This window comes from Erigeron canadensis, chromosome 6 (assembly GCF_010389155.1).
Source record: "Erigeron canadensis isolate Cc75 chromosome 6, C_canadensis_v1, whole genome shotgun sequence".
Lineage (NCBI taxonomy): Eukaryota > Viridiplantae > Streptophyta > Magnoliopsida > Asterales > Asteraceae > Erigeron > Erigeron canadensis.
Window position 1 is genome coordinate 23,862,816 of NC_057766.1, and position 13,529 is coordinate 23,876,344.

The window sequence follows — 13,529 nt, forward strand, 5'->3', positions numbered from 1 at the left end:
TTTGAAAATGATGGAAGTCTTAAAAGCGTTCATACTGAAGGTAACATTCCTTACATGCACTTATGTTATCCAATTTCCAGAAATTCATATTTTTTAACAATATTGCATATTCATTTGTGTATAATGTAGTGATTAATCATAGGAAGGAGATCAAGTTATGTTCATCTTCTTCAGATGATGAGGAGATTCTTGAAACCAAATATCACAAATGTAGGTATACTCATGTTGCGCATTTAACTGATGCCTCACACTGCTTTCAGACTATTCGCCATCGTAATATTCAAATGAATCAAATGGTAAAAAAATTTATCTTTTCCGCAATCCTTATATAAATTTATTGTTTAATTCATTAAATTTCATCATAATGAACAACTTTTGCATGTAGAAAACTTATTAACATTAGCTTTCATTTCATGTAGACTTTGCCAAATACCTTTGTTCGTAAGCACAAGTTGTTCAACTACGATTCAAGAATCCTTCATTTCGATCAAATGGTCTTCCCATTTCATTTGACTGGAAATGTTACTAACTTGCATATGATCATGGATTGGACCTATTTTTTAATGCAGACTGGAATCAAAGAAGATGATACCTTGAGGTTTCAATACCACCCTGATGATAATGTGGAATTTCAAACACTCCATTTTGATGTTTGTTAATTATGTTAACATGGAAGTTATTGTAATTTTATGTTTGGACAATTAGTACTCTATAAGTTTAGTAATATGGCAACTTACAAAAATGACAATTAGTAAGTATGAATGCTGGTTTTGAATTTTTTTTGGCAGCAACATACTTTTATGTATGAAATATATTATGCATCAAGTTGTTTTTAATTACAACTTTATATATAAATCAAGTATGGGCTAAAACAATTATGATTTTTGGGCTACCTTAAAATTTAGATTTCTATTTGTGGACCAATATAATTTCTATAATTGGGCTAAACCAATTATCATAATGGGCCACATAATAAATATGTACATTTTTCAATAATAAAAAAAACTTAACAATCTTACATTTTAATATAATTTGATGATCGAATTTTAACCATTATTTCAATTTCAAAGACAAATTATGACTTATATCTTTAATCCACCCGTGTTTTACACGGGATTAAATCTAGTAATATAACTAAAAGAGCGGGTTGAGGGTACACTTGGCACCCCTAATCCCCCTCCTTTAGCCTAATCCTCCATCCTTATTAATCCTCTAATTTTTTAATATTAATCTAAATTCATTTACACTTTTTGATTTTTCATCACCAATTTACACTTTAACCCCAATCTAAAATAACTAATTTACACTTTTTGATTTCCCATCATCAATTTACACTTTAACCCAATTAAAAATAATTAATTTACACTTTTTGATATTTTATCATCAATTTACACTTTAACCCAATATAAAAATAATTAATTATACTTTTTGTTTTTCTATCACCAACTTACACTTAAAAATAATTAATTAACATTTTTTTGTTTTCCATCACCAATAGACTATTTCACCAAATTTAAAAATGATTAACTTACACTTTTCGGTTTTATTGACAATCTATAATACAACTCACGTATGACAATCGTTTAGTTTAAAATTGTTGTTTGTGTTGATATAACAAACTGCTAACTTTTTATTTAACTAAAGTTAAATAAAAAGGGTAAATTGGAATGAATATTTATATAGAGTTATTTTTCATATGTTTTCTTCTTTAGTTTTCATATTGATTAAGTTGTTATATTGGTCATAGGGATTTTGTCGTCTCCACATCATTTGATCGACGTTTGAATATCCTTGATTGGGTTCCTTTTTTTTCCTGAATAATTTTCGAGGTAGCAAATTTCCAAGTTGATTTCGGTATATCTATAAAATATATTTAAATTCTAATTTTGTAGCTTTGATTAATATATTTTAAGACTACCCGTCCAATTGGACGGGTCTGAACACTAGTATAAGAATATACGTAGTGCGGTTGAAGATAACACACCAAGTGATAAAACCAACATGTTGAAGATACTTTATGCATTGTTAAATTTTGACTATACTCACATAAAGTTAGTGAAGCGAAATTTTCAATTAACTTTGTGAATTTGGTGGTATTAAATATTACTTTTCGATGGAACCACGCCATTCAAAATGTAAACTTATAAGAACTTTCCTTAAAGTTAGTGAAGAGATACGGAAAGTCATTTTGTTCGATATCCCTCGTTTATCACGGTAAAGTATGTAAACTTTAAGTGGGAATGAAAAAGTTCCAATAAAAATCCAAATCCTCCATATGGGAATATATGTACATGTACCCTTTCTTTGTCTTTGCGTGGGGAGTTTTTTCAGTTTGATAGAAATTTGATAATAAAATCAACCAATTACGATTTCATTTGAATGGTAAACTCCAAGAAAACTCATGTCCCCAACTTTGAAAACATTTATTTTATTTATATCAAAATTTCAACCTAATTTTTAATACTCAATTTCCTTCAATATTGATAGTTGATAATCAAAAACAATTTTCCTTTTTCTTTTTTTTTTTTTTTTGGAACAGATAATCAAATTTGAGAGTTAATCATAAAAGAATCGTACTGATATTTTAAAAATTTTGCACAAATCATCTCTTCCAATCTATAATTGCAATAGGCATTCTTGTGGTGTTTGTTTTTGTTTTAAGATCGTATTTTTATGTAAACGGGGTTAGAGGGTGTTTGGGAATGCGTTTGGAGGTGATTATCTGATTATTACCTTGATAAAACGCAAATAATCTAAAAAAAATTTTGTGTGAAAAAGTGATTATCTGCTATGAAAACGCAGTTTTGAAGAAGCATGTATGTACCTGCTTTTTCAAAACGCAGTTTTGGAAACGCATAATCTATTTTGAACACGTAAAATATGTTTTGTAATCACAATAACAAACACCCGCTTAATTTTTCTCCCTTGAGCCCTTAGCGGGTATTTTATATATGATTTAAAAAAACGCTTATCTTTAATAATAATTATAAAAACAATAATAATAATAATAATAATAATAATAATAATAAATAAATAAATAAAATAAACTCATTGAGTGTATGTTTGAAAAAGGCTTTCTAAAGGATTTTTAGGAGCTAGAGGATGATACTTTAAAAAAACATCTCTTACAACCTTGTTTGAAAGTCAAGGCTGGGGTTATTTTATTTTTTATTCTTAAAAAAAACTTCAAAGGGCTTATAAGAAAATTCCCATGAATGAACCTTTAGAAAATGCCCCAACCCCTACATATTGATACTAGTTTTAAAACCCGTCCGATAGACGGACAGTTTCAAAAACATATTTTTATAGTTTTCGTTTCATAAACCAATACCAATTAATTTCTTTTTAATGATGAAAAATGTATATATATAAACATATATGAACTTATTGTTTTGAACTATAATAGAGTACGAGAGATAGTGTGTGTTACGGTGGTGAAATGGTGGAGGTGATAGGTCAAGTCGTAAGGTATGATAGCCAAATGCCTTAGCCGTACGGGCTTCGCACTCGGATTTAAAAATTCATCGAAAGTATATCGAATGACATCTCTAATGAAAGATCATGAAGTTTTAAGAACACCCATATATTTATTTTTGAGATAAAAAATTTTGAATGAATTGGAGGAACAAATTATTTATGAAGGAGAGAGAGACAAAATGATTGGTTGAGATTTAAGGAGAGAGAAAGGGTATATAGTTTTTTTAGATAAATAAACCCTAAACACAAACGATCTCTAAGGTCCTTGCAAGCAGACTCAAAAAAGTGATCGGCACCATTGTTTCTTCTAATCAAACTGCTTTTCTAGGTGAGAGGTGTATTGTTGATGGCCCACTCGTTCTCAATGAAGTTATATCTTGGGCTAGGAAGAAGAACAGGAAGTTGTTTATTTTGAAGATCGATTTTGCAAAAGCATATGACAACATTAACTGGAGATTTTTAATCGATATTTAGGATGATGGGATTCCCTGTAAAGTGGCATAAATGGGTGTACGGTATTTTGTCGTTTGCGAGATCCTCTGTGCTCGTTAATGGATCCCCTACCTTTGAATTCCAATTTCACAAAGGAATGAGACAAGGTGATCCGCTTGCACCTTTATTGTTTATAATTGTTATGGAAGCTTTGTCGGTTATGTTTAATAAGGCCACCGAGGCTGGGGTGATTCATGGTGTCGAGATGGGGAATGATCGTCTTTCTCTTTCTCATATGCTCTATGTCGATGACTGTGTAATCTTGGGTGAGTGGGTAGAAGATAATCTCATTAATGTAGCCAGGGTCCTTCATATCTTTAATTTGTGTTCTGGACTTAATATTCACCTTGGAAAGTCTAATTTATATGGAATTGGGATTTGTGACGCCGAGATATCTAATATGGCTGCCCGGATTAATTGTGGAGCGAGTTCGTTCCCTTCTAACCGTCTTGGCATTCCTATTGGGGCGAATATGAACAGATTTGTGAACTGGAACTTCTTGTTTGACATTTTTGAGGCAAGATTAGCTCGGTGGAAGGCGATAAGTCTCTATATGGCAGGTTGAATCACGTTGATCAAGTTTGTCATGGAGAGTATTCCTACTTATTACTTTTCTATTTTTAAGGTTCATGTGAGTGTGTGGAGGGGTTGGAAAAGATTATCAGAAAATTCCTATGGGGTGGTTCGGACTCGGTGAATAAAATTCATTGGGTTTCATAGGAGAGGGTCGCTTCACCTATGAATAAGGGTGGGTTGGGGCTGAGCAGATTGAAAGATGCTAATTTGGCTCTTTTGGTGAAGTGGGTATGGAGGTATAATAATGAGCCTAATAGTCTATGGAGGAAAGTTATTGATGTTATTCATGACACCAAAAGAGAATGAAGGTTGTTGTTGGTCAACAATTGCGTGACTGGTAATTGGAAAAACATTGTAAATGGGGTTGTCTCATTGAAAGTGGCCGATTTGGGAGTGCTCCAACGTGTAAAAGGGGAAATTGGAGATGGCAGGGAGATTCGTTTTTGGTTGGACAGTTGGATAAGTAACGACCCCCTTAAGGTGTGGTTCCATACTTTATTTAGATTGGATAAGCAAAAGAAAGTTGTTGTTGCGGATTTCTTCGATAATGCTACGGGCAGGTTTAATGGGCCTGGGTATTGGGCCAATATGGCAGCCTCTATGGTGGAGCAAAGTGAAAGGGATGAATTATTCAGATTACTTCAAAATGTTACTTTACATGAAAGGAAAGATAATTGGATGTGGGTTGGAGGAAAAGACAAGACATTTACTATGCGAGCGATGAAAGGGCTGATGATCAGTGACAGAGACTTCAGTGATAGGTATGTTTTTGACTGGTGTAAATGGGTGTCAAATAAGTGTAATATCTTTGTTTGGAGGGGGATAATGGAACGTATCCCTACCATGTCAGCCCTTCAAACCCGTAATTATATGTTTGGTGACCCGAGGTGTGTGCTTTGTTGGGAAGAATCTGAGACTGCCCAACACATCTTTTGTGAATGCGGGGTTGCAGCTGAAGTTTGGCAGGCTGTGAAAGAGTGGTGTCGTACGACCCCTTTCATGGTGTTCGAAATCAAAGATCTTATGGAATTTCATGAGTAGCCGGGGAAGAACAGGGTTGAGAAATTGGCACTCAAAGGTATAATATTTATTAGATGTTGGTATATATGGAAGACAAGGAACGAGAAGAAATTTGAGAATAAGTCTATTAACGGGTCGAGTATAATTCTAAATATTAAGTCTTTGTGCGTTTTGTGGTTCAAGAGTAGATCTAAGTTTAAGTCTATTTCTTGAAGGGACTGACTTTCTTTCAAATTGTTGTTAATATGTACTTGTAATTCTTTGTTGCCGACGATTTGTCGGGACTTGGTTAATAAAAGTTACTTTTCAAAAGTATAATAGATAGGAGGTGTATTTTAAAAAAGTATTTAAAATCAATATTTAAAATTTAAGTTTAATTTTGAAAATGTAGAGAAAATCTGTTTTATAATATAGTATAGATAAGATAATATCTAATTTAATTTTGTAACAATTAAAAAACTATCTACCAATATATATATATATATAACAAGGTCCTAAATTCATTTTTAAACAAATAATAACCTTTAGATGAAGTCCATCTTTGATTTATAACCGTTAGATTAAATTTAATTATTTTATCTTTATTAAATGACAATATTAATACCTATACTTTATATGTTTTATCAAAATATACCCTTCTTAATTATGTTAATATACCATAAATAATAACATCACAATAATAATATTATAAAAAGACTACCTAGGAAGTCAAGATCGATCAATCAGTAACGTGATAATAAAGTAATATATATATATATATATATTATGTATATATATATACATACATGCATATGAGTTCATATATATTGTAGCTCTATTCAATACTATTCCTAATATTCATACGAGGTACGGTAGTTATATAGATTGTATCATAAAAAAATTTAAATATGTCTCGTACATGATTTATGAGTATGAAACAATTTATGGTTAAATAAACTGCTGATCGAAGCTAAATTATACTAATAAATACCAATAACAAATATAAATATGTTTACTAAGAGTTTTGGATTTATCTTAAATTTTTAAAATCACATCAAAATCAGAATTTGTAAGCATAATGGATGACGACAAATATCCTTGTGATTTCGGATCGTAAACTCATGTTTTTGAAGTTTTCATGTTAATAACTGTTGAAGAATTGAGAAAGAAAAAGAGACAATTTATTAATAAAAAAAGATCAATCATATAAGGTTATAATGTCTTAATTTTGTATTAATAAGCCAAGAGTTAGAGTTTAATTATAAATCTAAGACGGAAATTGAATTTATATACAATTAAAAAAGCTAATTTAATAAAATAAATTAATTAAAAGGACATGTGTCGATCAATGATTACGCCACATGTCGTTTGAAGAACATATCAATCATGTTTTAGTTTATTAGTAGATAACATAAATAAATACTAATACCAACGGTATAGGTTTTTTTTTCCTACTACGAAGGTATACATGTTTAATTAAGTGCTTGTAATTAAGTGCCAGAGGTGTCTCGCATGTAATGTTATAGTCTAATTATTTCACGAAGGGAGATTATTAGGAGCGAAGCCCATTAGGTAAATGACTCCATTACCGATCACTCTCTACGACATATCACTCTTTATGACCTATGAGTCTGTCACTCCCATTAGCTACTCCTTATTAATATCCTTAAGGGCGAAGTCTGTACCATACCTTTATATGTATAGTTTACTAACTCGGATTAGAGAAATTTTCTTAACTAAAACCTTTTTGTTATAGAATGAATTAATAAAAAAAAAATCAAAAAAGTGAAAACAAAATAAACAAGTTAAATAATAAAAAATAAAAACGAGCATTCGATCATTCTCTCCTCAAGACCTTCTATTTAGATCACTTCTTAAATTATGTTATGTAGATGTAAAGACCATTAAAGATTTAACTTTTTTTTTAAGCATTTAAATCAAAATGATAATGATATTATTTACTTTTATTGGTCAATCATAACACCAGTCTTTCTACTTTAAATATTTAGACAAAAGTTTTAAGTATATTTTATTTTTTATATTTTACAACATGTAAACTTAGTATGTATATTATTTTATATTTTTGTAAATATTTAATTTAATAAAATTATAATAGTCAGCTAATTAATTAAATCAAAGTACGATTAAACACAAGACACGATCTTTATAGATAGTTATGAGCCAATAATATTGCACCAAGAACAATTATTTTCACAAAAACTTTATAATTAATCAATTTCAAAAAACACTAATTATTAAAATTGTAATCATGCATGTTGTTGGTAATCTTATCATATACTGAGAATTTCATTATTATGCTGAATAAAATGTTTTACTTAATGGTGTGAAATAAAGAATGGTATGGATGCATACCTTAAATGAGACATAATATTCATATGCATCTTAGTTAAATATCGTCCAATTTTGTCTACGTGCAATGATCTTGTGACCTTTGCATAAAGATAATTTTTTTGATAGTAATATTTGTACCCTATAACTAGCAATAAACTTTTTCATGGCCAATTAGAGAAAATAACTCATATAAAGGACAACCACCAATGCTTGAGGATCGGTTAGGTACTCGGTACCTTTTATATTTTATGTTTATCCAATCCTAAAGTTGATTCCAATAACCTGAAAATAAAGCAGCTTAGGACATTTGTATGATGTAAGCGCCAAGGTTGTTCATTCTAGCTAACCGTAAGTCCAAACTAACTTTTACAACCAACTTTATCTTGTATTTTTGTTCTTAATCTTTGATATAGATCAAATGTTATAATCTACATTAATACATCTTGAATAAACACTTCTTAACTTATTATATCAATACATGTGAATATTATGCCAGATTAGAGATCTAAGATGATCTAACTTAAGACAGTTTACCTAACTTAAAAGATAGCATAAGCTGACTCAATTTACAATTAAAGACTTAAACATTATTTTACATTGTTTGTTATCAGCAAATCTAACCAATTACACTATGACTCAACATGTATATTCTACTAAACAACTTTGATACATAAATTGTTTTAAATAAAACTTATCTTATCTATATTAGTAAACATATTATTATTAAAGTTTAGTATATTTATCTCGCGTATTACGCGGGAAAATAATCTAGTTATTAAATAGAAGAGAGATCAAGAAAAAAGAAAGAGAGAGAGAAAGAAGCGGGAAACCAAAAAATTTTAGTGGCTCAAGGGGCTTCTCAAATATCCTCTTTTAGTTAAATTTACTAGATTACCCAACTTAACCAACTTTAAAAAGTTTCTCATCCCTCTTTGACCCCAAATATAAGAGTAACTCCTTTACTTTCCTCAAGATTTACTCATCTTTATATGTCTTGAGATATTTTCATGTTTTAATTGGTATAGGAAAGTTTATATTATATCAAGACACGAAAACTACCTGCATCCGAATTCATTATCCGAACAACTGATATGGATTTGTCTGTAAAGTTGGATATATGAAATTTTAGATATTCACATAGCGATATGTGAAAATTTTGGATATCCGAAAATATACGAAAAGTCCTTAATTCTTTGTTTATTTGATCTATAAAATGTTCAATATTTTATTAAATCGGTAAATATCTTAAATCTTTATTTTCAGTATCCAAAAATATATGAGAACATTTTTGATATATATTTTTTTAAAACCAGATGTATATTTCTAATATTTGAAACTTTAAACACCCCAAGACACGAGGGCTAATGTAATTGTTGACAGATCATTATCAAACATCTTACAACATAAATATATACGAGTAATTATCTTGTTGGATGTTTTAAATCAATTGAAAGAAAGAAAAATGTTAAATGAAGTCCTTACGGCTTCACTTAACGTTTATAAAAAGATTGTACGTTTCTATATCAAATGTCTACCCTTGATTTTTATGGTAATTATACAACTATTTAATGCATCTTAACAAAAGTTCTTAAAGCTTCGTTTAGCAAAACCCTAAAAAAAATTGTCAAAAGACACAACACTAGAATAAGTTAACTATAAAAAAGCATAGAATATTAAGATGAATCCAACTCAAAGTGTCTGAAGAAGCAAAATGGATGGTCAATAACTTATGAGGAAGATAACAAAGATGGAATTAGGTTCTTTTCCCCTTCGCTATTTTTGTGATATAAATATCAAAATCAAAATGAGATATATAGGAAAAACTTGTCTCATTATGTATCTTATTTAAATAGTTCAAACCAGAATTGCATTTTTGTCTTTATATAAACTATAAAAAAAACTTCGGATTCGGAATTTATTTAAATGTACAATTGTTATTGCTTAATCTAACGGCATACATAGAGTTTTTCAATTTAATTATCACGAATATTTAAAAGTTAAGGTTGTGTTTCGTTTAAAACATTTCATTTAAAACTTTTTATTAGTTGCGGGTTTGTAAACCACAAATAAAATTCTATTTTAAAATGAAAAATATATCGCTCCTCAAACATGCATAAAAGCATTGTTAATCAAACATAATCACCTTACCAAGTTACCATTTGATCCAAATTTTTTCTAGTTAACTTTAAAATGTTTCTATATAGAATTTGAAACCTTTTGTAAAATCATAACATTTGACCACGTTAATCATTGTTTAATAAGCCATGTTTAACAAAGTCCTAGAAGAAATATGCCTTCCTACGTGGGTTAAAATTTTATGAAATTTTATTAGTGTAGTAACTAAGGCATGACTCTTGCATTATGGAAATGATCAAATAATGAATCCACATTTTCTCACAACCTAGTGACTCACCATCATTTTTTAATACAATAGTCAAACTATAAACTTTGGGTGGGGTTAAGTCAAACTATAACTTTGATTATCAACAATTGACAACAACCTACACGAGTGGCTGCCTGCCGTCTGTATCTAATTAATAATTGATAGATGATCGTAACATGATACATTGCAATGCGCATTGTTGTTGGGGGCTTGGTGGGGTTTTAGCTGGCAATATACATACACCTACTAACAACGGCACAAAAAATAATAATAATAATAATAAAATAAAATCAAAAAAGGTGAAGTTAAATAATATTAGGCTATAGATCATACCCTATAGAAAATTACTACTCATTAAGCTATTTGTCTTGTAAAAAATGGCTATTGAGTGAAGTTAATAGATGTAGATTCGATCTTTAGAGATGTTCAAACCATCTTAATATTAAGTGAATGTATCAAAAACAAAAAAAACTTAATTACGAAGAAGTCATGATGAGATTCCATGTGGTTCCCTGAACAGAGTGCACTTCTTTACCCTAAAATATTATAAAAAATTAAGAGACTATAATTGGCTATAAAAGAAATGAATTATAACCTATATAAAAAAATTAACGTTAACAGTAATTTATCACTTATATAAAAAGAATTGACGTTAACAGTAATTTATCACTTATTCAGCCCCGTGTACAACTTTTAAGTATAGAACAATAAAATAATTTCTAAAAAATTATATATAACACGGTAGGACTTGTTGGACTAAAATGAAATAGATCAGCTGGAAGTTCGAGGCTCTCCCATTAACTCTTTTAAAATAATTATAATACTTCTTCTTTCTTTCTTATCAAATATCAACCAAACATTTTTTTCTCTCTCTTTCATAAATCATTTATATATCCAATTCATTCAAAATCTTTTATCTTAAAAACCATAAATCGATAAATTATAAAATTTATATGGATGTTCTTAAAATTTCATGCTCTTTCATTAGAGATGTCATTCGATATACTTTCGACGAATTTTTAAATCCGAGTACGTAGCCTGTACGACTAAGGCATTTGACTATCATACTCTATGACATATCAACTCCTATGACTTATCACACTTTATACATACCACACTCTATGACCTAGTTATCACCCCGTCATCTCACCGCCGCAACGCGCGGATACTTACTCTCGTATAGTACTCTTCTCAATAAACCTCATTCTAAAGCTCTTTCGTTTTTCTCTTTCTTTTTCAAGACATTCGCATTTTAGTACTAACAAGAACAAAGTACAAACCGTCCAAGGGCAACAAGGTTGCAAGGCACAATATATAAAACTAGAATAGCATCGGATATTGGTTGCCGTAATTCAGATGTTCCTATTATATGTTTGAATTCTAACGTCATCTCTTATGAGATATACAAAATGTCTAAGCATACTGATAATCTTAATAATACATCAATACGTCAAATAAACCGTACTAAAATTAAAAAGAAAACGCAATAAAATTAATAAAAAAAAAAAGTACCAATTATCGAATGTACAAAAAGCCCAAACATACTTAATCAACACACTAAACTCATTTTAATGACATTCAATACAATATACGGAGTAATAAAACTTAATCTGTCTATTTCAAACCATCATATCTATAAAACTAAAAACACTATAGTAAACAAAAATACACATAGGCCAAAAAATAAAATTAAAAAGTGAAAATGGTGCACAAAGTTGCTATGCTTCCTGAATGCATGAAAAATAATTGAACATGGAAAGTGACCAAAAATTAAACAAGCAAACTAAACAAATTAGTTAGCATTAGTTATATTTTTTAAGGGTGCATCTAGATTCGAATATGTAATATACAAACAAATGAATGTATTTTGTGACGATGTTAGATTCTTTTATGCATATAATAAGTGATGTTAAGAAAAATATTAATGGAAAAAGGAGGGTGGGGTGGGGTTGGAGGTGTTTACGGCGTGCACGTCGCAAGACTTGGACCACCTTTAACTTTGACGGACGGACTTCTTGTGAATTGAATCCCAAATCCCAAATACAAGTTTCACCTTTGCATTGATTTCCGGATAGTCAACCTAACTCGCCTTTTCCTTCAAAAATTTTTTACTCAACAATACCCGTATACCACATCTTGCTAGTTAACAATAGAAACTTAATTAATTTTCTCACTCATATATACGAGTAACCACTGGCGGCTTAAGGTTTTTAGAGGCCTCAAATGAGATTAATTTTGGGGGCTTAGTTCATTACCATATAAACTAAAGTAAAAAAAAAAAAAGTAGCTCGTCTTTTGTTATTGAACTACAAGTAATAAAAAAATATGCCGATGTTGATGCAAAAATCAAAAAGGCGTTACTGCAATGCAAATTATATAATGATACTTAATCCAATATTGAAACACTAAGTCTAATATACAAGATTTTGAGGCCATGAAAATTTGGGGGCCTAAAGCGATCGCCTAGTCCCATAGTACTGTTGAGTCACCTCTGCGAGTAACTACTTACATATTAACCACCATGAGTGGAGCCATTGACAGCAGCCAAGTAACAAAAGAAATTATTCTGACGTTTTTAACGAAAAAAATATTTCTTAACTACAACTTATTAAGTTATTATTACTAGTATAAGTTAACTATATATTATAACTTATATTTAAAAGATGGGTTCTATTTAAATGTTTAAAAAACTTGAAGACTGTAAATGAAAAATTAAAATTAAAATATCTATGTTGTATAGCTGTAGTCTTCTTGATAAATTGGGCCAGCTCACTATATCTTCATCTTCAACAATAGTTTTAGACTTCCTCTTAGTGCGATTTCTCCATTTTTAGATTCATTAAAGGGGGCTAAACGATATAAATCTCGAGAAAGCTTTAGCCAAACTATTAGAAATCCGTCACATTTACTTTTATTGGCGGGAGACTCGTCATACCCTAGCCCCCTTGTCTCCGCCATTGATATTAACCTTTGTGATAACATACATTTACATCGTAGTGCACCACATGTTAATAAAACAATGCATTATCATTATACTGGTTTTTATCTTAAGTATTGAATACACCATAAATATAAGTCCAAAAATTCTACATAGTTTTATGATGGTGCTATGACTAATATTTTGAGAACCGAATCAAACGTTAAACCGAGTCCATTAGATATAATTATGCAAAGTGTATTCGAACTTGTGTCTATTTTTTGATAGCCTATCGCATTAACATCGCATAGTATTTTTTATAAAATTTGTGAA

General features: G+C 29.9%; 1 protein-coding gene across 1 annotated transcript; it reads left to right on the forward strand.

Annotated features, from left to right (window-relative positions):
- The first annotated feature begins 3,955 nt into the window (after positions 1-3,955).
- Positions 3,956-5,586, forward strand: LOC122604499. Its single transcript, XM_043777388.1, has 2 exons — positions 3,956-4,529; positions 4,925-5,586. Exons 1-2 carry the CDS (start codon positions 3,956-3,958, stop codon positions 5,584-5,586), a joined length of 1,236 nt encoding a protein of 411 aa, XP_043633323.1.
- Positions 5,587-13,529: the final 7,943 nt, after the last annotated feature.

Excerpts from the sequence above, each read along its gene's own strand:
- LOC122604499 (XM_043777388.1), top strand. The coding sequence starts at position 3,956 with ATGGGATTCCCTGTAAAGTGGCATAAATGGGTGTACGGTATTTTGTCG. Across the intron at positions 4,530-4,924 it reads GATAAGTCTCTATATGGCAG|TGGCCGATTTGGGAGTGCTC; the intron begins GTTGAATCACGT and ends TCTCATTGAAAG.